The 23,812-nt window shown below is 31.8% G+C and overlaps 2 protein-coding genes across 2 annotated transcripts; one reads left to right on the forward strand and one right to left on the reverse strand.

Annotated features, from left to right (window-relative positions):
- Nucleotides 1-5,368: 5,368 nt before the first annotated feature.
- Nucleotides 5,369-6,841, reverse strand: LOC126748621 (DNA-directed RNA polymerase III subunit RPC4). Its single transcript, XM_050457974.1, has one exon. The coding sequence runs from the start codon at nt 6,722-6,724 to the stop codon at nt 5,819-5,821; it is 906 nt and encodes a 301-aa protein (XP_050313931.1). The 5' UTR covers nt 6,725-6,841; the 3' UTR covers nt 5,369-5,818.
- A 2,931-nt stretch (nt 6,842-9,772) lies between these two features.
- Nucleotides 9,773-23,750, forward strand: LOC126748899 (integrator complex subunit 5). Its single transcript, XM_050458435.1, has 13 exons — nt 9,773-10,172; nt 10,233-10,425; nt 10,519-10,644; nt 14,591-14,826; nt 15,135-15,273; nt 15,364-15,443; nt 15,516-15,663; nt 15,759-15,914; nt 16,048-16,557; nt 16,783-16,991; nt 17,058-17,345; nt 21,288-21,599; nt 22,907-23,750. Exons 1-13 carry the CDS (start codon nt 9,957-9,959, stop codon nt 23,129-23,131), a joined length of 2,838 nt encoding a protein of 945 aa, XP_050314392.1. The 5' UTR covers nt 9,773-9,956; the 3' UTR covers nt 23,132-23,750.
- The last annotated feature ends 62 nt before the right edge of the window (nt 23,751-23,812 follow it).

The following is a 23,812-nucleotide window of genomic DNA, read 5'->3' on the forward strand; positions in this document are numbered from 1 at the left end:
ATGACATTAGATTGCGGAGATGACTTACTTGGATGCCCTTCAAACCAAGAATGGTGCTATTACACCCCTACCATTAGCTATACTCAGTTCATAGTCTGTTATGTGCTAACGGTATTGGGATATCCTATAGGGGTAACTCTTATCCAGACCCTATTTTCTAAGGTATTAGGAGCCAGACCTCAGGTAAGATCATGGATTGTCTGATCTAAGAATTGAAGAGCAAAATTGCCAAATTATCATTTACCTATTTTTAAATACGAAAGTATTGTGTGAAAGGAATATTTTCAAGCTAGTTTTGGACTAAATAGAGCTTTCATGAAATTGGATCTAAAGGAGAATTATTGAGCAAGATTTGATATACCTGAGGTTCTTGCTTTATGGGATGCTTAGATTAAAGAAACATGAAGTTTATTTAGACTATTGACTTGATATTACCATCTTAATCTGAATATCATTACCTTGTTGACGGAAAACATTCAATATTTCAATTTTCCTTGGTTTTTTATTCTGTTCTCTATAATCATCAACATTGACTTTTAGTCCTGTTATAATTTTCAATATTTGTCATCTGGGATCTTTGTTATACCATGATATTCTCTCTGGATCGTTAACATTTTTCAGCTGCAGTCTAAAAGATCTACTCATATCTAAGTAAAGCTTCTTAGACCAACTTTATTTTTCAGTAAACTGTTATTTTTATATTAAATGCGCAAGATTAGATTTATTAATATCACATCTTCATTCAAATCTTTTATTAATTTTAATAATTCTTATAACATCTAAATTAACAAAACTTTATTGTGTAAAAGCGCCAATATCTAGTGGTGAATGACTTGATGCTTATACAAGACTTTTCTTATGTCTGGAGTTTTCCCAGACATGTAGATATGTTAGATATCCTCATATTCCACTTGCAGCAGTTTTATCTCGAGTACATTCGCTCTTTTTAAGTCACAGGATAATATTATTTTGCTGGTTAACGATTGGAAACCTAAAATTGTTCTTTTGAGTGAGACTCACATAAGACCTGATGTCGAACCATGCGAACTGGACATAGATGGGTACAAGTTGGAACAGTGTACCAGTAATAACAGTAGAACAGGGGGAGTTATATGGCTTTGATAAGATCTGATATTAGATATGAAAGGAAAAGTGTCCTTTTTGTTAATTCTTGTGTCTGGTTATTGTCCTTGGAATTGTCTGTGTGTAATATTAAGTATTTGTGTTCAGTGTTGTATCATCCACCAAACAAATATGACGCCAATTTTTTAGACTTCCTCGAAGAATATTTAGATTAAGTAAGCAGTTTTAATGTTACTAACATTATTGTTGGCGATTTTAATTTTGGTCTACTTAAACACACCTTTTATGGCAATAAAATGAAAAATCTTATATATTCAAAAGGATTTAAACAAATAGTGAAAGAGCCTACCAGAATAGTTCATACAAGCCAAACTCTAATAGATTTTATTATTACAAATGATAAGCAATTGGCACATAAGGTACATCTGACCCCTAAAATCAGTGACCACTCAATTATATCTATTTTATTTAACCAGCAAGAAAAACCACCTGTTGATACCGTGATTTATCAAAGATCTTTTAAAAATTATATTTCTATTCATCTACAGGAAAAGCTGCTTGCTATTGACTGAAACAAGAATAGCTCTGTAAATATACTGGCTATATAAGGCTTTATAATAAAAATATAATAGCTATGTAAATTTACTGGTAGACTCTATGATTGGGGATATTGAGACGATCTTAGACCAAATGTGCCCTAAAGTCAAGATTATCCAAAAGCAATAATATGTGGATAAAAAATGGATAACGTCTGACATTAAAAACCTTATGCATGAAAGGAATATTTTATACAAAAGGGCTGTTCTTTATAGGAGTGAGGGTGCCTGGGATGAGTATAAGGCAAAAAGAAATATTATTGTTAATAAAATTAGAGTAGAAAAGGAAAAATTTTATGCAGAATGCATAGATGAAAATAAAAACAACCCTACGGAATTATGAAAAAATCTTAAGACTCTACTACCTGCTAAAAGGCAAACAGTGCCCAATCAAATAAACTTTAAAGGAGAACTGGTAAATCAAGAAGTGGTGATTGTACAAAAATTTAATAAATATTTTGTAGATAGTATCGACAGTATCATTCAAAATATTCCACAATCTCCAAATATGATAACTCATTTTACCAGGACCCCTGAACCCAATAAGATCTTTTCCGAGTTTAAAAAAATTTCAATGAAAAGAATGAAAGAAATTCTAAAAAACCTGAAAAACGTAGGAGGAGGTGAGAGCGGTATATCCAAGGCTGCGCTGTCTTTTGCTGTAGGTGACCGTCTGCTAAATATTATAAACAGTTCTTTAAGTAACGGTATGTTTCCAGAATCCTAGAATAAGTTTAGACGCGGTAGACTTTATACTAGAGCTAATTTCCGCAGATTCTCTTTGTTTTGCAATATGTCAAGTTGGAATAATGTATTGACTACTGTTAACCCACTGCATAGCTTTGATCAAATAGTATTAAACAATTTTAACACTGCTTTTCCTGTTGTCAATATTAGAAAACGAAATAGAAAACCTTGGAATACTGAGGGCTTACGAGTATCTGAGAAAAATATGCGCTCCCTTTTTTACATTAAAAAATACGCTATGAACAACGCAACATTTTTAAATTACTATAATAGATACCGCAAGATTTACAGAAACTCAATCAAAATGGCTAAGTGGACCTACTTTCAAAGGAGGATAAATAGTTCCTCCAATAGAGCAAAAGAGTCTTGGAAGATTTTAAATGAGCTAAGAGGCAAAAATAATGTCTTGGTTATTCCAAGTACCTTAGATTCCAATGTCCTCAATTCTTTCTACTGTGATATTGCTAGTAACCTTGCAGCCAATATCTCACAAAAATAGATCCCAGGAGCTGTCTCAGCAATATGGTAGTAGCGGAATCTTTCTTTTTTGCCCCCACAAGTGTAGAAGAGCTTATACAGTTAATGGTTAATATTAAGAATAAGAGTTCATCAGGTTGGGATGGGCTTTCTCTTAGAATATTTTCTGCTTTACCGCTTGTTGCTTTGCAAGTCTTGGCCGAGTCAATTGACTTTTCATTTATGTCTGGAGTTTTCCCAGAGTTCTTAAAAAGATCAATGATTATTCCTCTTTACATGGGTGGCGATCGTGACTGTCCTTCTAACTTTAGACCTATAGCGTTATTGCCTACTTTAGCCAAAATAGTGGAACGGCTCGTTAAGGTGAGGATGGTTTCATTTTTAAATAGGTTTGGCCTATTGAGTTTTCAGCAGTTTGGCTCTCGTGAGTCTGTGAGCACAAATGATGCTATCTTTAGCTTTCTAGAGCACCTGTCCAACCGACTGAATGTTGGCGAAGTTGCAGCAGCGGTATTCTGTGACTTGTCCAAGGCATTTGACTGCGTGAGTCACAGAGTGCTGCTGATGAAACTGGAGCTCTATGGTTTCAGAGCAACTGTCCTTGAGTGGTTTCGTTCCTACTTATCAAATCGTGTCCAGGCTGTCAAACTTAATGGTGATATCTCTAAGGAACTTAATATAAAAGTGGGTGTTCAGCAAGGATCAGTACTTGGTCCTCTACTTTTTCTCATTTATGTGAACGATCTGCCGCAACTGCAGGTAACTGGCAAATTTACATTGTTTGCCGATGATATCACCATCCTCTGGCACGACTCTGATGTTTCTCAAATGAAGGCCAATATACGTGCAGATTTGTTAAAAATAAAAGACTGCTGTGATGCAAATGTTTTGACATTTAATGTTTCTAAAACAAATTAATTAGTCCTTAATTTTAAATGAAATACAAATGATATATGTTTGAATAATAAAGCCATCACCATGCCACCGTTCAGTAAGTTTTTGGGTCTTTCCATAGGCAAGTTCCTTAAATTTGAAGACCATATTGTGAATGTATGTAGAAAAGTCTCATCAGGCTGCTACGCCCTAAGGGTTATTGCCACCAGTCTTAATTTCTCCATCGCCAGATCTGCATACTTCGCGATTATCGAGTCGCACCTTCGATATGGAATTTGCTTTTGGGGTTCATGTTCAAATTCACTTTTTAATTCAGTGTCTGTACTCCAGAAAAGAGCCATTAGATATCTATGTGGGGCCAAGCCTCGTGACTCATGTCGCCCGCTTTTTGTAAGTCATAATATTTTAACCCTGTGTTGTATTTTTATTTTGGAAACAGTTTGCTTAGTTTTTAGAAAATATAAACAGGAACTCCACTTAAGAATTATTTGTTGAGGCTACCCATTCCTCATTTTGAACTTGTCCGTAGCTCTATCATATATGGAGGTAAAAAGCTGTTTAATAAACTTCCACTAGAAATAAAACAACTTATGACTGAAAAAAGCCTACGTATAAGGACGAAAATATTTCTTGCTAGTAAAGTGTACTAAAGTTTAAGTGAATTTTTTAATAGTTAGCATTTAAGTATTTTTCAAAATTTTATATAATTTTATTTTATTTTAAATTAGTTTCTCGTTTTTATTCCTTTAATGTACAGTCTATTGGCTTTGTCTACAACTTCTATGTTTATGTTGACAATAAAGCATTTTTTGAGTTTGACTTTGAAATGGCCATATATTGGGAACAAAAAACTGTTAAACTATGTATCTCTGGATGTAGCGCGGCATTCCTGAACTATTCTAGGCTGGAGTTACTCTAGTGACTCAGTTTGCGCAGTTTTTAGGTGACCTTACAAAAAGTAGTCAAGAGGTGTTAGGTCCGGGAATCTAGGTGGCTAGAATTATGTTTCCTCTCTTAGTTCAATTTGTTTTAAGATTTGGAAAAGCATTTATTCATATTGTTCAAAAATTAACATTATTATAACTTATTTTTAATCAAATAAGGAAATAAAGTATAAGCTAATTATAGGTCTATACTACAATAAAAGAAGTGTTTTCTCATCACAGATCACTATATTGAGTAAAATCCCTTAGAAACATCAAAGTGTATGTTGCATATTATATTACAAAAATATACAACCAACTTAATAAATCTTCATATGCAAAAAACTAAAATTTATTATTTTAAATTACACAAATACAAGAGATATTGGGAGCAGGGTATTAACATTAATACAAACGTTCAGGCGGTTAGCTAAATAACACAATAAACATATTTATGTATATTCGGCTCTAGATCTCTTATTAAGCTATAGAAACCTGTTTTTATAAAATAATGTTTACTTTATATACAAAAAAAATTAAATAAATAAAATGAAAAATAAGAATGTATATCCAAAATATGTACAACATCAAAATTTACAGATTAAAGTTAATATAAAATGATACTTCTCTTAAAAATAGAGAAAAAAATGAGGTAAAGAAAATAATAAAGTTTGTGGCTACTATACAAACACATTTGTCAATAAAGTAATATTAAAAAATAGACTTACTTTTAATAGAAATGTCTCAAATTGTACCTAACCATTCTAACCCATAATATAAATCCTTGTGCATGTTTTTTAAACTTATTTATAATTAAAAAAAATAAGGAAATATTACAATAAAGCTTATAATGAGTATATACAAAACTGATTATTGGTGGGGTCATAAATTTCAAATTTCCATTTTTCACATGTTTCTAAATTTAATAAGTCACTGTCAATCATTTTAATCACTAGATAGCTATTGAACTTGTCAAGTTTTAATATACATAAGCCAATCCACACCAATAAATAGTCTCATCTCAATAAAGCTTCTTAAAAAAACCACTGGAAAAAAGCTATTTAATTTCTTTCTGTTCCAAGATGACCTAAATTTATATCATTCAATTAGATTTGTCCAGTCAGGATTTAAAATAAACCTTTTTTGAACTTGACCTAAAACTAAACTGGAAGCATTTTGTGGCCCTTTCACATCAATAGCTACAATTTTCTCTAAAAATGACTCTAAATCTGCAGGTTCAATATCATATCTAACAGACCCTAAATAAACATCAATTTTGCCTGACTTATGAATCCTCATTTTACCAATTTGACCCTCGAGCATATCACTTAATTTATAATCAAAACATTTTTGATCATTGGGATCATCACTTAAACCTTTAGCTGCAAAAGAATCTGGGACCTTCCATAACATTAAAGCTGGATTATAATCACTATAAAGTTCAGTGTGTTGAAACTCTTCTGGGATAGTAGTATCTTTAATTTTTAACTTACTCATTTCCACACCTGGTTCTGATTTAACTTCTGGTTTAATAAATGCTTTACTTTCCTTAAGGTCAGCTTCATTCCAGGAGATTGGGTTGAAGGTAGTTATGTCATCATCCTCTATGGAAGAGTCATGATATTTCATTATATCATCATAGGCCTTCGTTTCTTTTTTACTATCAACTTTCCATTCATCTTTTTTAACTTTTGGCACAGGCATAGAGGCTGAGCCAGTATCCTCTCTCGGAGACTCAAATCTTGCCCTTTTTAAAGCCTCACCTCCCATTCCATCAGAGAAAATACCACTGGACTGAACAAATCTTTCTGCTTTGTCAAAGACTTTTTTGTTATTTTTTAAATCCCTTCTGTTATTCAATTTTGGCTTAAATTCACTTTTTATGTTGATGCCATTCTTGTCCTTATTTCTTGTCACATTTAAATTTGGCATAAATATTTTTTTGGGCTTTGAACCACCCAATGTTAAGTCTCTGTGCTTAAGTGACTTTAACCTGTTTTCCATTATGTTTAAATTATTTAATATTTTTTCCACTGGGATGGTACAACTTTGAAATATGTTTTTAGGTATGAAATAAAGATACTAACAAAAATAATAAATATAACCTAAAATTCACCCTGATTGTCAATGTCAAAGTTTGACATTTATGTCACTTTTTAATCTTACTTGTGATTGACGGCTATGCGTTAAGGTGGCCACACACTTCATTCTTTTTCCACGGTTTTGAACGTTCGTTCAAAACTTACGCGTGCATTATGTTCTACTACACAGGGTGTTTTCAAAGTTCAGTCATTTAATATTGTGATTTAAATCGCGGAAATGACTATATATATTATATCGTTATGATATATAGCCCTCAAATATATTATTTCCAAAGCTTATAAAAAGCCGTGGGTTCGGTAAGTTACATTGTATGTTAATCGAACAAATAAGGACAAGCTTGAATAATTTTTGTAAAAACGGTAACCATTTAACTTGTTAAAGGCTGTTTAAAAACAAGTTTTAATAATGTGAAGTAACTCCCTTATTATGTAACTTTTATATAGGTGATTTTTGGTATACCAACTTCTTTTGACGATGGCTACAAGCAGTTAAAATAAATGACTTAACTTTAAAAACACCCTGTACAAACTATTTACAAAAATAATAAACAACCGCTTGAGTTACAAGATGGACTCATATCAACCAGTCAAACAACCGGGATTCGTTAAGGCCTTTAGCACAATCGACTGCCAGAAGGCTTTTGACTCTGTCGAAACTTAGGCAATTCTGGAACTCTAAATACTCACGCCTCATCAGACCTATCGATAATAATATTAATAACGCTTCCATTCATGTAAAAATAGATAATGATTCAAAAACGGGCAAGAGAAGTAATAACGCAGGTAGACACCATATCACCAAAACTTGTCTTGGTCTTGCGGAGGATATCTTAAACAAAAATCTTGACTGGCAAGAACACGGGATTAATATTGATGGAGTGCATCTTAACCTTTTACGATTTGCCGACAATAATTGTGGTTATTGGCAACACAGGGGAAAAGATTAAAAACATGCTTCAGGAACTTCATCGAACATCACTATAAATTGGACTTAAAATGACTTAAACAAAACAAAAATCATCAGTACAGAAGACATCCAGGTAACTGTTAATGATTAACCCCTGGAAGTTGTCTCAGAATATATTTCTTTCCTGAGCAGCTTCTGGCAAACTAGGATTATTCCTTAAATGTCATGAATTACCTATAGATTTCAAAAGGAAAGTGCTTGACTCCTGTGTGATGTCGGTGCTCACATATGGACTCGACAATTACTCGAAAACAGTTGCAGATAATTGGCTGCATACCATCCAATGACCAATAAATTTCGAGGAAATTCGTAAAAGAACTAGCGGATGTAATAAGGCTTGTGGCACAACTGAAATGGACTCTTATATAGCATATAGCAAGTCAGGATGATCAAAAATGAGCACATAGAATATTCATTTGGGGCCCAAAGGAATCCAACCGGGGCATCGGTAGGCCCCAGAGACGATTGCGAGACGATATCCAAAATGTTGCAGGAAGGAATTGGATCCGGGCTGCTAGGGATAGAAGAGCATGGAAAGATTTGGAAAAGGTCTAAAGCCACGAGTGAATAAATTATTATTTAAACTGGAGTTTAATCTTCACCCGAAGATGCTAACATCGTTAGCGAAACACGTGTCGAGATTATAGATAAAAAGTTTTGGTTAGTGGTAAAACTGTCTCGTAATTTGAGCATCACACTAAAGGTTCCAACCATAAAACTATACTGGTATAATGCCATTACGAGTTGGATTAATAAATTTTTCATTGGAGTTAAACATATTTAAGAAACCATTAAGTCGAAATTAAGTTCTTTGTTATCGACAGATGTTGATCCAGTATATTACTATTAACATCACCCACAAGTAAGGTATTTTCATGTCCATCTATTAACATGTCCTCAATGTTACACAAAAAAATTTTTACCAACATAGAAACCTACTCCTCCCCCTCTATCAAGAGGCCTATCACATCTTAGAAAAACATATCCATCCAAATCCACAGATTCCCTTAGGACGTTACTAGTTAGCCAGGTCTCTGATATGACAATAATGTCAGCATTATTGTATCTATATTGACAGAGTCCTTAATATTACTTATACTGAACGATAAAAAACGAACATTGGTGTAATCTACATGTATAAGGGACATTATTATAGTTTTGAGGTAACACACAAAGTTCGCAATAGGACAATTAGATTAAAAAGTACTTAAAGAGTTAAAACTACGGACCGCACATTAAACCGCAGTACTGAGAGTACATTCCGGTTGCAAAATTAATGGTTTTTCTTTCTCTGACCCTGGGTATTTGCTGATGTATTTAGTTCTTTCTCTTTAATCTGGTTATCCTCCGTCATTCCTCTGTTTCTCTTCTTGAGGTCTTCTGTAGTGTGTATTTCGTCGTCAATGAATAGTTTGTTATGTTTTCCAGTTGTTACTCTTTGCTATATTTAGAAATTCATAAAGAAGATACTGTTTTTGATATTTCTGCGGTATGACATATAAGCGCCCGTCCCTTATAACCATTTAGTTTTTTAAAATTTCCTACTTTTAAAATTCCTGGGCCAAGATTTACCTTCTTTTGGCTTTTCAAGTGCGCATACGTCCCTTAAGTCCTCAGTGACGCGGCAGTCAAGCTTAATTGTGTTGTTAACTAAACCTAGGAATTGTTGTATGTCTTCAATTTCGTTCGGGATTTATTCCAAGCCATACACATTATACTTTCGACTTCCTTTCTCGACACTTTCAAGCCTTTTCCTCTTTTAGTAAGGCGTTTTCTGTGTTGAGTGTTAACAACAGGAAATAGGGAACTTGCTAGATAAATCTATTCCTACCTAACTATAGCTAGATAAAATCATTAAAACAAAACAACTCAAAACGAAAAGGCGAAAAGCTCATCCCTACTGAAACGCATCCCTATTTTTTGACATTGGCAGTATTGACTTTTGACATTACTGAAAACGTCAGACCTTTTATTTACATTGCATTACATGTTTGTCACTCACATTCAAACTTTACATTTGAGTTTTATTCACATTTTTCTTATTTCCTAATATTAATTGAAAAAAATGGTATTTGCCACTACATACAAATTTATGCGACTACATACGAATTTGGTAATATGATTATTTTTCTATTTCCTAAAGGATTAAATACCTCACATCATAATTATGCCAGGACAAATCACTGTCCTGAGGAATATGCCTCAGCAAAATCTTTATGGGGAATTAAAGCTGTTTATTTCCCAAAATAAGCAAAATCCCATAGAATTGACGAAAACTTCATTATTACTTCTTAAAAAACTTCCTGCATGCCGAGGCTCAATATTTGACTATTTTTCTGGTGTTTTTGTTGAAGCAGTATTCCACTACATCCAGAGACTTGAGGTTTGATTTTTGCCCATTTTCTATACAAGTATTTACGATTTTATAAGTTACACTTTTTAGACTGAAATTAATACAGGAAAACTTCCAGCCCAGTCAGAATCCGATGAGGTCATTATAATTGAGATACATACAACTTTAAATTCTTTAATCATAGAAAATTCTATTAATTGGGCTACAACAATAAGCACATGGTCGTTAGAACTATTGGGTGAAATATCCACAGATTATTCTGGAAGAGCACATATCTCAACAAGTAAGTTATGTTGTTGTTCTCTTTCTACAGCCATTTACTTTCATTTACAATTAGTACCATGGTTGTTACATAAAACATTTCGTACTATTGCAGATTTAAATGAAACTCTTCAGCTTTGGATGGGTTGCAGAGCTACAAGAATGTTAGTAGACCTCAATACTAAATGTTTATCAAGCCTAATTCATTCAGATACAGAAGCTTGTATAAGTGCTCTTTTGGGTAAGTCTATATAGATCTAAATTGAATTGTCTGCTTTGATGCCAAATTAATTATAATTAATTTAAATACACCAAAAATGAACTGATGGCGTTATTTGAAGTCATTACAGATTGTATGGTAAAACTAATCAATAAGGTACTATTAAACAGAGTATTTCCTGAAGAGTGCAAAATTGCGACAATAACACCCATTTATAAAAAAGGAAGTAGATCAGAAGTTAATAACTATAGGCCAATTATACTTCTCAATAGAGCCCATAAAATATGAGAATATGCCAATGATGTAAAATGCACTTGACCCTATTTTAAATCAAAAAATCAATAAAAAGGAGGGCTCATATTTCCCTGATTAGGTTTATTTGACCATTAATATATGCATCCCACTTTCCTCTTTCGCAAGGAAAATGATAAAGTTGTTATAATGGTTATACCTCTCCTGTTTATTCATCACAGTACCCCCTTGGAAATTTACTAGTGTTTCTTAACAAGCCAGTGTCATCGCACTTAGGAAAGCTTTCAGAGTAGAGTGTGCATGTAAAGTGAGTTTAATTTGTGTTTCCCTACTTTTTTTCTTCCAATTTTAGTGTGTTTTAATTTAAGTTAAGAGTTTAGTTGGCAGATGTAGAAACTTTGACGAGGCAAAAATTTGCAGATGTATCTGTCAATGAATGGAGAAGCATTTGTGAGCATGTCAATACATTAGTATAAAAAACATATGAAACTAGATTCCCTAAAATTTATGGTAAATTCTAGTTCATCAGATATAGATCTGGAAATGAGTTCGGGCAAACCAATGATCAGCAATATGGACATTTTATCAGATAGTGAATAGTTTAATAACATAATCATTATACACTCTCCGGCACAAAATTCCGCCACCCTGAAATATTGGCCAAGTTTGATGTTTTATAAATTTTGTTTTAAAAAATTTGCAGCTCTCAGCAGAAATGAGATAATGAAATGAATCAAAATCGATATGTTTAGAATACATCAAAGATTACAAGGAACAGTATGTAAACAGAATTATCCCCCTTAATTTTCCTACAGGGTCTTTTGAAATTACGAGAAAAAACAACAGTTTGTTTTACTCCTGTATAATATAGCCTAATCAAAAAATGCTACTTTACAAAATGATTTTAAAAAATCACAACAAATGTATCTAAAAACTGATCGCAAAATCGTGAGAATCTGATAAAAAATAAAAAATTTATAAAACATCAAACTTGGCCAATATTTCAGGGTGGCGGAATTTTGTGCCGGCGAGTATATATCACATTATGTAGGATTTTATGAGCAGAAAATGTATATACCCTTATTTGGAGTTTTATTTATAATAGGAATAATTATTGCTTTTGTATAACATCTTTAATATCTAAAGAAAGAATAGAAATAGATGTTTTAAAACATATTTTAGTTTTAAACATTTTTATTACAAGATTTCAACAGATTAAAAAAAATATATCTTAAAGTACATATTATTAAATACATATTATAATGATTAGATTAATGAGTATCAAATAATGTTTGCATCTTAATGGGTGTAAAAAAAAAGATAATATCTTTAAAATATATGTGTTGTAAAAGATATTTTGAGGATCTAAAATAAAATATGTATGTAAAGCCAACACCTATATCCACATACACAAAAATAAAGGAAAGAAAATCATAAATTTATTTATCAATATTTTAAACTCCATTTATTTAATAATATTTTAAAACAATAAACCCCCCGGCACTGGTTGTGTTGTCATAAACTCTCTTCTCTAGGAAGACTCTATTTCCTAATACTTACCTAAATACTACTACTCAATAATCTTGAAAAAGGCAATTAAAATAAGACTTTCTAATTTCATTGATACAAGTTTCAGATTTGACATCAACCTGTACAGATTTCAGAGTAAAAGTAGTACACTTGGAGTAAAAGTTGATAAAAGGAATTAAACAAAAGTAAGGTCATCATCATGGTCTTCATAGATCTTCAAAAAGGCTTGAATCCAGTGCACATAGACTGTTAGATAAATTTTAAAAAATGGGCTTCAGAGGAAGTGTTTAAATAGTATAATACTTACAAGCTAATAATATTACCTAACATAATCTAATTACATTAAGATAAAGGAGAAAAATTATAAACATAAAAGAGAAGCAAAGAAAAGGAAAGTGAAAGGGGAATTACAATTGTTTAATTTAGGAAAGCAATTGCTCAAGACTTGCTAATAGGAGCCAAGACTAATTAAGTTTATCCTTAATTTTGAAATAGGGTTTTCTTCTAAATTCTAGACATATTTACTGTCAATACTAGGATATTTTATTGCTCTTAAGTATTTCAGGTCTACTATTGCATAGGAGTCTTATCACTGAATTTATATAAATTTATTGAATTTGAAAAACTCGTGCCTCTTCAAACGGGTCAGTGAATGGATATTTATTATCTTTAAACAGACAAATTTTTAGCACTGCTTTTTGCAATATCACAAGCGGATCAAGAACCGATTTAAAAGAGCCCCATATACCCCATATACATATACCATAACCAAGTATAGATTCCACCAAAGTTTTATAGAATGTTGTTTTTTTTTTCGTCAAGATTTTATTTATTACATAATCAATATGAACATTCCATTTTATTAGTCTGTCAAAATAACTCAAATCATGTTAACATATTGTAGTGAAACGTGGTAGGCTAGATCTGCTAATGTCATAACGCGTAAACTTTGTTCTATCAGTGTTTAAGGTTAGAAGACTGTAATCAAACCAAGTCTTTACCCTTGAGATTTTTCCTCTCTCAGCTGTTAGCTTTAATAATAAGGCAAGTATCATCTGTAAAACAGACTACAATATCCATTGGAATAACTGAAAAAGACAAAAAGACATAATATAGAAGTAAAAAAAAGCCATATACTGCTGAAGTTATATTCTGCTAATAGAACCCAATACTTAACTGTTAAAAATTGTGTAAGTGAAGTAAAGAGTGTTAAGGTTGATGTAGAACAAGGCTCCATTCAGGACCACTTGAGTGCTTACTATATGTGTACAACTTACAATATACAGTTTGCAGACAATACAGTGTTCATCAGAGAACCCTAATCTACTAGAGAAAAATGTAAATGAATCATTTAAAAATGTATATAACTTGGCTAAATTACAACAAGCTACGCAAGTACTAATGCTGAAAAAATGGTTTATATGGAGGAGAAACAATAAGGGAAACCTAAATCTTACACCTAAGTTAAACAATACTGGAGAAGTGGTTGAATGCAAATGTCATGGTCTCACCATAGCTAATAAACTGAGTTTTAGCACATGTGTGGACAATATAATAAATAGGCTTGTCCCAACTATTGGCAGCATAAAGTGTTATGCACATCAACTAAATGAAAAATTACGTTATTTCTTATATAATAATAGTGTGGTTGAGCCCCACTTCCCATACCTATTACCCTGTTGGGGAAACACGAGTGAATACATATTGAATAAGTCACAAAGGTGTCAAAATAAAGCAGTAAAAAGTATATTCGCTCTAAAATATTACACGCCAACAAGACTTGTATAAAAAGTACCCATTTTTAACCATGAGGCAATTAAAAATATTTGAACAGTACAAATTGACCTATTACATTATAAATAATGTAATAAAAACAAGTGTAACAGTAAACAGAAATAGTGGCTTACTTATATGATCTAAGAACAATGCGTAAGTTCAGAAATTACTGTTTTAAGAAAAAGTGCCTCAGTCTCTGAAGACTGATAATATTTTTCAGAGTGCTTCAGATAACTAAAAATATGTTTCATATACCTACACTTAATTTGTTATAAGATATTTTGTATTTTTGTTAGGTCTTGCTGATTAAAGGTTATAAAATAAACTTCTACTGTTATTTATTTAACAAAAATTGAATTACAAAATTATTGACTAATTTTACTAAAACTAGGTATATTTCGATTTCCAGATACTTCGGTTAAACATTCACCAAATTTTGATTGGGTGGTTGCTCATGTTGGAAGTTGTTTCCCTAACACAGTAATAACTAGGGTGTTATCAGTTGGCTTAAAGGATTTCGCTCAAAATAGATCATATGACCAAGTACAGAGTTCCCCTAAATTGAAATCAGTTGTTGGTATTCTAGGTCATTTGGCAGGCAGTCATGCTGCAGATATTAGGGAGGCGATTATCGAAATGTTTATGGTAAGAACATTAGGTCTGTAACAAAATAGAGCTTTAAAATGTATCTTAAACTGTAAAAACAACATTTGTTATGGTTTTTATGTAGTGTTTCATAATATTCGTGTTTTTTGTATTCTTCCAAAATGAAAAGTTAAATGTGGATCATAAGTCATGAAATTTGAGTCTGTTATAGTGAAATAATCTTCTGGCTGTTTTTGTTATTTTTTATTGTTTGTTGTTACAGGCTTGCCCTATTTTGTTACAGAGCTAAAAATGTTGTAGAATATACAGCCTTTTGTTTATTGAAATAATTTTTATTAAAATTTTAGTGGGGTTTAAAAAAAAGTAATATTAGTGAAACAGATTCCACGCGTCTGCAGAAGAAAGCTACTGTTCCATATATTTTACAGCTCATCTATTTATCTGATACATTGCTTTCTTCTATCTGCAATGAAACTGAAAATATATGTAAGTAAATAGTGATATTAGTTCTACCTAAAACCTACAATCTCCGATTTTCTTTCTTGTTATGTTAATTAATTAATTTAAATATTTCAGTATCAGTTAATGTAATAGGCAAGCTGTATCATCAAACATCTGATTGGATCAAATATTTTGGAACGCCTGAAGCGATTGAGGTAATTATAAACTTGTGTAATATCAGCTTACAATATAAATAAGCAACTTAAAATACTATCCTGCTGTTTTAGGAACACGTTATATCCCTGATATTAAAATGCCAAACTGGAGGATTGCAAATTTTAAATCTGTTAATACAGTGCACACAAGTTACTAAATTAAAAGGACAGAACGCTTCAATTAAGAGCGATATTCGAGAAAAATCTCTTGATCTTTTAGGTGGGCACTAATGCAGTGGTGTTTTTAGTTAAATATTATAGTAGTATAAATGTGGATCCTAAATCGAATTAAACTAATTATTTTTAATATTTCAGAAAGTATCCTGCAAGAAATGGAAGACTCAGTAAGATATGAGAACCCTGTAGATATCTTGTCATCTTTGGTAAAGGATATACAAAAGATTAATGAAATGCTTTTCAGTCCAAACAAAGTTGTTTCAACTGTTGCATATAGGCTTGTATTGTACCTTGGTAAGTTATTTTTGATTTTGGTTCTTTTAAGTATCTACTTATTGAATACAAAAAATCCGTCATGAGTATCATTTATACTCATTTTTTTGAGCAATTCATTACATATAGTTTAGAAATATCATTTAATTTTTAGGTCATATAAATCCATCAATCCTGATTAAATCATGCACACATTTACTAGAATACGCCACGACTTCCGAGCAACTGGCATTAGTTATAAAAATTCTTACCAGTGAACTTGTTGATAAAACATCAGTTTTTTACGTGAAATCGGGCGGCCATTTTTCAGTAGTTATAGAGCAAATTTTAAGCAGAAACATCCAGAAATACTCAATACAAAACGAAGAAACTCTTGATTTATCACAGATGTGGATGAATCTCCTGACACTGTTGGAATGGGAGAAAAATGGGACTGTGCCAATAATGCATAGTTCACGATTAGTTACAAGGGCATTAGAGGAAAACTTTAATCATTTAACATCGGTATTTGCCAGTGAGAAACATCATATGCATATCATTGCTGATATTTTGGATAAAACTGAGATTCCACCCGGAAGTTCTTCGTATAATCCGCCTATTAGAGTCATACTGAATCTCACACAGTCTGCAGTAAATTACTTCTTTGCATGTTGTAGAGAACAAGGTAAGATTTAGGTAGTAAGGGTCCAGAGTATAAAATTTATTTTTTAATTAATTTACATTTTTGAGATATCTACATATTGAACCCAATTTATTGAGAACCAAATTTAAACTTGTTAATATTTAGTATGTGTATGGGTAAGCTAATAATTTTAAACCGTATTTTCACACTAAATATTCTAACTCGAGATTTTATTAAAATATTATAATCTATTTGTCACCATAACAGGAACTTCAAAATCGAAACTGCTGGGGTTTAAAAAAGCCGCTAGAATTTTAACGCGGCTGTGTATATTCTCCAAAGTAGCTAAAGTATTAGCATTAAGGGAATTACTGGAAAGGGCTTTATTTAGGGACGACAACGTATTATTCGGAGCCAAAAACAGCGTTGTGCACGATAGCAGCGAGAAGTCTCTTCTAAAACAAAACAAAAAAATCGTAAGTCGTTTATTAACCCGCGTAGACATTATATACATAATTTTTATTCAACGTTTTTCATTCCAGAACAAAACTATCCCACTTACAAAACACTCCTCGGTATTCAACGGTGGAGTCATTGGCTTGGGCAAACGCAAGGCAATAATTCCAGATGATATTTCTCCAGAAGTCGTTGCTGCAAGTACTGCAGAACTAGTCACGATTTTAAAGGCATGCTGCGCTTTACCGGAAGAGAATAAATATTCTGAAATATCGCTCGATAGTATGACGCTTCTTTCGCTGCTTGTGGTGCAGTTTGTCAGCCCCGATGTCATGTATAACGGATTACCATGGCCTGAGGAGGAATTTTCTAAAGTAGGTGGTTTTTTTATTTAACCCTTTATTTATTATTAGGGAATATTAAAAATCAAACACATTTTGCTTAAAAAAATATATTTTTACATAAAAAACAAAAATAATTATGAAACAAGCATTTTAGTGACATTTTAAATAATGATTTAATTATCACAATTGTTACAAACTGTTACATTATTGAATGTTCTGCACATAAAAACTGATTGCACCGAATACAAAACTTTCCGAGCTTTTCTGTCTTTACTTCTGTTGCATAAGAAACATCGCTGCTTTCTGCCAATAACGGGAACAGGTTGTTCGTTACTTACGTTTAATTCTGGCAAAATTGTTAACATGGATTTTTTTATATTGGAATGTAACGACTTGTCATTTTGGTATCTACAAATTGTATTTTTTCTAATTAATTCTTGGCCCAACTCTAACAAAAACATTCTTCTCCTATTTGGATTTTTGAACATCCAAAGTTTATAGGCGTTGATGCCATCTATGTCCAACAGATGAAAAAAATATTGCTATCGCCCACCTTTTCTTTGTGTCGTGAATTCCTTCGCCAATTTATCTGTTGTGTCGACTGCACCCTTTGTTTTATTGTAGTGTAAAATAATTTCTGTTTTATAATTAGTTTTTTCTCCACTTATTTTGTCATCGTTATGATCCTTGGATAAAAGAATAACTGCGGCATTTGTTTTTGGCACGTAGGGGACTAAAGTATTATTTTCCATAAAAGCAAACATGCTTGAAAAGTCCTTCTTAGATCTTGGTAGAATATGAGGTTTATTTTTACACAGTGTACCATACAAGGTAAGGTTTTTTCTAAAAGCGCATTAGCTAACTCAATACTGGTAAAAAAGTTATCAATAGTTATTCCATATCCTGAAGATAAATAAATGGTTTACCAGGTCCATCACTACTCTTTGTCCTTGGCCTTTCTCCGGTTTGTTTCCTACTTTGTCTAAAATTATTATTCTGTAATAAAAATCCACATTTTTTTTCATCAAAAAACTTACCTAAATAAGGTTGCATATTCGCTGTATATGCCGAACTACAATCAGCCAGTGCCCAAATTTTTATGCCGTATTTGTCTGGCTTACTCTTCATGTAAACCCGGAAAGGAACCTTGCCTCGGAACGGGACTAACTACTTATCCACGCACAAGTGTTCAGATGGATTAAAAGATTACTTGCAATTTGTAACAAAACCATCAAAAACATCTCTGATTGGGGCAATTTTATCAGTGCGTTTTCTTTTGTCTCTTGTTTCAAAATTGTCGAATCTTAAAGGTGCGTCCAGACCGGGCGCGTCGAACCGCGCAAAACGTTTAACAACGTTACATTGCATTCAGTGTGGACGGGAAAGTGCGCACAAACGCGCACTAACGATCTTCTTTGCGCGTGTTCATTGTTGTTTCGCCAGTTGTCGGTACATAAGAAAACCGAGGCTCGTGCGCGGTTAATTTGAACGAAGTTTTTGAAGTCAACTGTTAACATATGTTTTTTTTTGTTTGTGCATATGCGTGTATTGATTGTGTCCTATATTCCCATTTCACTGTTTTCGGTAATCGCGTGGTTAATAAATATTTATGAATCCAAGCCGGAATTGTGCGATCAAACCAATAACAATTACTACCTAAAAAACAAAAAGTATGACGCTTGGCAAGAAATAGCTAATAGCATTAATAAGCACTAATAGCAATTATCACATCGAAAATAACGAAGAACAGAAAGAATCGATTTTTTCAAAAATCTTCCTCTTGTCGCCAAGAGCCTGGTCGAAATCGACTATTTTCTTCTCAATATCAACGGCAAAACCAATCGCAGAAGTTGGAACACTGACAAACAACTGTTTGTTGCAGAGCGGAGCAGCCGGCTTGGACATTTCTCGCGCAAAGACCAAATTATGTTTAAAACCAATAAATGCTTCTAATTCCTCTTGCACAAAAGGAGAAAATATCTTCTTATTTCTCGCATAATATGATTCGGATTTTCTATTTGTCTCCGATAAAATCAAATCCATAATATCTTGTGAAAAAAAATATTAAGAAGCTTCTTTTATGGTGGAAAATTGGGAACTATATCTAGTCAAACCTGGTGAAACTTTTTGAATATGAAATAAATGTCTCATGATCCTCGTAGTAAAATGAACTTTTGCCCACAAACTACCATCTTTAGACGAATAAGTTGGATGATCGGTAAAAATTTACTGACTACAGCCTACTTTATTACCCATTACATTTTCCTCATCACTAACTTGTAAAACGTTATCTCTCTCATTAGTTTCAGTCACGATGCCGATCTCCTCAATATCACTCCTCTAATGCTAAATCATCAAAATAAGAGTCGTAATCGTCCGTTTCGAATATTGCCAATAGTTCTTGGTCATTTAACTTATTGTCATTTCGAAACTCCCGTGGTTCACTCATTTTTATAAACGGATACTCGACAATCATTTATACTGAAATAAATACGTGCAAAAAGCCGCTATTAAGTAATTTGGAAATCCCCGAGAGTAGGAAATCGAGAAATCCAGACGTTTGAACAATTTGGGGTTTATTTGTACCCCGGTTGGTTTTTAACGTGGGCAAAATTTATACCTATCGTCAAATACCGAGCGGGGTCCAGCAGCTGGAGCCCTAGTAAACAGCAATTATATTTCCTATATAAGTATCTAATGCTGTTGATTTTTCATTGACAATTTGTGTGCTTTATATTAATATTGAAATAAGTATTTTTAAAAGAAACAAGCCCAAGACGGCATTTGATCTGAATCCCTTAAAGAAGTTTCTCTTGAAATAAAAGAAGCTCTTTGCTATCTAATAAACATGAGCGTTAGAATTGGTTTGTTTTAAAAATGTCGAAGCTCAAATTAAAATTAAATTACCCTAAAGTGTGTGACACCTTAAAGTAATTAATGGCCCAAGCTTTGACCTCTGTAGTCAGGTGGGTAACGATGTTATCGATGCTCTTATCAACGAGTCCTTTTTTTATTCAACCTAGATTTTTAAAGCACTTTGATGATCCTATGATCCCATTTTAAATTGGTCTATATAAGAACTCTATTATAATTTTACTTGCATAGGAGTATTATATCACACATTTTAGCAATCGAGATTATCGTGTGTTCAGTAGTTTTCCCAGTTTTAATGAAAAAATATTATTTAACTATCATGCTTTCTGATTTCTCAGACTAAGATAAATTTATCAAGTGATAATAAAAACATATAATTTCAATGCATTTTTTTATGATACCTCAGACCCTCTCTTCCCTGTTGTTTTTTATATCACCTTTTCAATTTTATACGATAGTCTTTATCGTCTGTAAATGGGTTGAACCCAATGAAAAAACATCATTTCATTATTATTGTAGTAATCCCCCGTCACTGTCTATTTTTATTCCATATAAGTGATTCCTTGCAGAGAAAATCTCTAACTAGTGCAGATTCAAAAAAACGACTTAGTGAAATTATTCATTTTCATAACTAACTAATTGAATATTAGCAATTTGATATTTTCCATTGATTATTAGATCCTGCCATATGAAATTACCTGAATTTCGAGTTTAGACAGCATATTGCTCCTCCTATTCCATTACTCAAGTTTAAACCGTTATAAGTATTTCATTCTAGGTATTACCATAGGCTCAAAAAATTATATTTTTGATATACATATACTGTAGAACTATAAATAGAGGTAGATTAAATAACAGTTAGTATAATAGAAATAGAGGAATAGCAAGCGTATAATCCTAAATAGACTCTTATAACTGGATACAACTACCAAAACACTAATAAGCGGCGTCTACGTTGCTTCAGTGTGTTATCTGTTTATTTCATTTACCTGTTTAATTAAAAACTTTGTAATTTTTTTAAATAAACTTCTTTATTTATTTATGTATTATATAAGTATTATATTAAAGATAGTAAGAGTATATAATAAATCTTAACAGGTGACAATCGAAAGGGACTTATTCATCAGAAGAATATTTACAAACACACCTCTACTCTGGGATTTATTGAGCTTTATAGCGGTTTACAGACCGGCACTTTGTTATTGTTCTGTACTTATAAGAGCTTTAACCGCAACTTTAATTCACCAATGGAAAAGCATGGGTGACCAAAGCAAGGATACCGGCAACGAAAACTACACGAGCCTTTTGGATACTACAATAAGGCTTATTGATATTATGACCTTGGGGCAACTGCTGCCTCCACCATTGTGTCATATAAGGGACGTATTACCTTCTCTAAGATGTTTTGAGGTACGTAGAAGAATAATTTTGTATATAAATAATCCTTAGTTATACAGGGTGCCTCTTAAAATTCTGTACAAAATTTAGGATATATTTCTGAGGTCAAAATAGGCCGGTTTAGAGCAACTTACCCTTTGGCTTAAACATAGATCGTCCCATTCGACAAACTGAATACCATACTATTATACCCTTGATTAACCGTTATTTTTTTTAAACGTTCCTGAGTGTGCCTTCCCAATTTCTATTAAAAATTATTTTTGGTCTTTAAAGTATGAATAGAGCCTTAAAATATCGTTCATTTTATCCAAAGAATAAAGGTAATTGTTACTTATTCGTTTTTCAAACAATTACCTAAGAAAACAAGAGTATTTTCAAGCAAGAGCAGTGTTCTCAATAAATTCGAAATATTTTCATTTTTAGATACTAGATTTAACACTAATTGATAAAGACTACCTAACAGTAATGGAAACACGAAATGCAGTGGAATAATTATACCATTCAATGTTTTTCCCACTTTTAGACCTAATCTAAAAATTAATTATCATGCATTTTTTTTTCGGTTTTGTCCAGAGTGCGCTTTAGTAATTTTTTCATAAAAATTATATTATTAACTTAAATAAAACCATAAAATTTTATTTAATTTTTATCATTTTAAGGTAAAAGGGAAATAATTACTTAACTTCTTCATTATTTGTTTTTGAACTTATATGAATAAAAAAACATGAAAATTTTAAATTCGATAATTTCAAAATATTTAGTGCAATGGGAATGGGAAAAAAATAAGAAGTTCAATGTTTTTTTCCATATTAAAGTACAATTTAAAAAATCCTTCCAATTTTTTTCAATATTGTGAAATTCATGTTTGTAATTGCAAGTAATTATGTTTTATCATATTTTATCAAAATAGTTTTTACGAAAAAAAAAAAGCTTTTATTTAGCGTCATTCGTGCAAGCTTAGATAAAGTGCCAGTCTGTCTTAAGGGATTATTTTGTGTTTGGATTGGCAACCATTTTCCTACAATTCTAGAAATTATGCATTTTTGTTTATATTAAAGTTGAAGTTTTTTTTTAACTTTTAAAATCTACGTAAAATACATACATCAAATACATACATACATTCATACTAGAAATAATACGTAAAATAAAATAAGCCTCATACCAAAGAATTCTGGATATTTTTCGGTTTTGCATAATTTTTTTTATTAAATTTTACCCGCAGTTAGTTATAGTTATTTCATTTATGGAGATTTAAATTCAAAAGCCCCTGATTTTTGTATAAAAAAAATATTAAAATTATTAATTATTAATTCTTTCAGATTGTAGATATCCTAAGGGACTGCATATGGTGTTATATGAGAGACCATATTCCCTCCCCTGCGTTATTTAGCTGCGATCCCTCTGGAATTCATTGGAGGGATCCTGTGGTATCCAGACCTCATGAGAGGTACACCAATACGTTAAGGATAATTTTACAGAGGAATATTGATAAATTGGGACATTTGTACTCGCAAATGTTCATTAATCTTCCTAGGCATGAATAGAATAATTATAGAATAATATTATATTTTTAAACAGTTACTGGGTGTTCACAATTCAATTTTAAAAAAAAAATGTATATGATCCCTAAGCTTATTTCTTGTGGTCAATATTCTATTTTTTTACAAATTACAATATTACATAAAAAAAATCCTTATATTTTCTTTTAAATTGTATGTGTTTGATAAATTATTTAAAAATCATAATTTTTTAACGAAGTGAGCCGTGGAGAAAGTTTTTTAAATTAACACCCTGTATAGTTTTAAATTAAAGAAACTTTATATATTATAATACAAAAACTTTATACAATTATATAGGTTCTGCCCCAGCAAAATAAAGTTACAGGCCGTACGATAAAATATTTATCACTTTTTACCTTAAAACATTTTTATGGCGATTTTATCAACGCACTGGATGGTAAAATTATTTTGCAAGTGGCATATTGAGAATGTGTGATTATTGTAAATATTTAGAATAAGGGAGTTTGTATCATGATTATTTTATAATTTAAAAGTAATTTCAAGATATTCAAATAATTGATAAAGGTAATTATTGAAAGATCGGTTATGTTGATTAATGTTTTCTGAAATTGTTTTTAAATATAGAGCACAGATAGAAAAGTTGTATTATTGAATTTTGTTTGTATTTTTGATATGTTTGAATAATTGTCATTATTCAATATAGAT

Source organism: Anthonomus grandis, chromosome 22 (assembly GCF_022605725.1).
Source record: "Anthonomus grandis grandis chromosome 22, icAntGran1.3, whole genome shotgun sequence".
Classification (NCBI taxonomy): Eukaryota; Metazoa; Arthropoda; class Insecta; order Coleoptera; family Curculionidae; genus Anthonomus; species Anthonomus grandis.

What these genes read in the sequence shown, in the direction of transcription:
- LOC126748621 (XM_050457974.1), bottom strand. Translation starts at nt 6,724, where the DNA reads ATGGAAAACAGGTTAAAGTCACTTAAGCACAGAGACTTAACATTGGGT.
- LOC126748899 (XM_050458435.1), top strand. Translation starts at nt 9,957, where the DNA reads ATGCCAGGACAAATCACTGTCCTGAGGAATATGCCTCAGCAAAATCTT. An exon ending in CAATGAAACTGAAAATATAT is followed by an intron (nt 15,274 to 15,363) that starts GTAAGTAAATAG and finishes TAAATATTTCAG; the next exon opens with TATCAGTTAATGTAATAGGC. An exon ending in GAACGCCTGAAGCGATTGAG is followed by an intron (nt 15,444 to 15,515) that starts GTAATTATAAAC and finishes CTGCTGTTTTAG; the next exon opens with GAACACGTTATATCCCTGAT.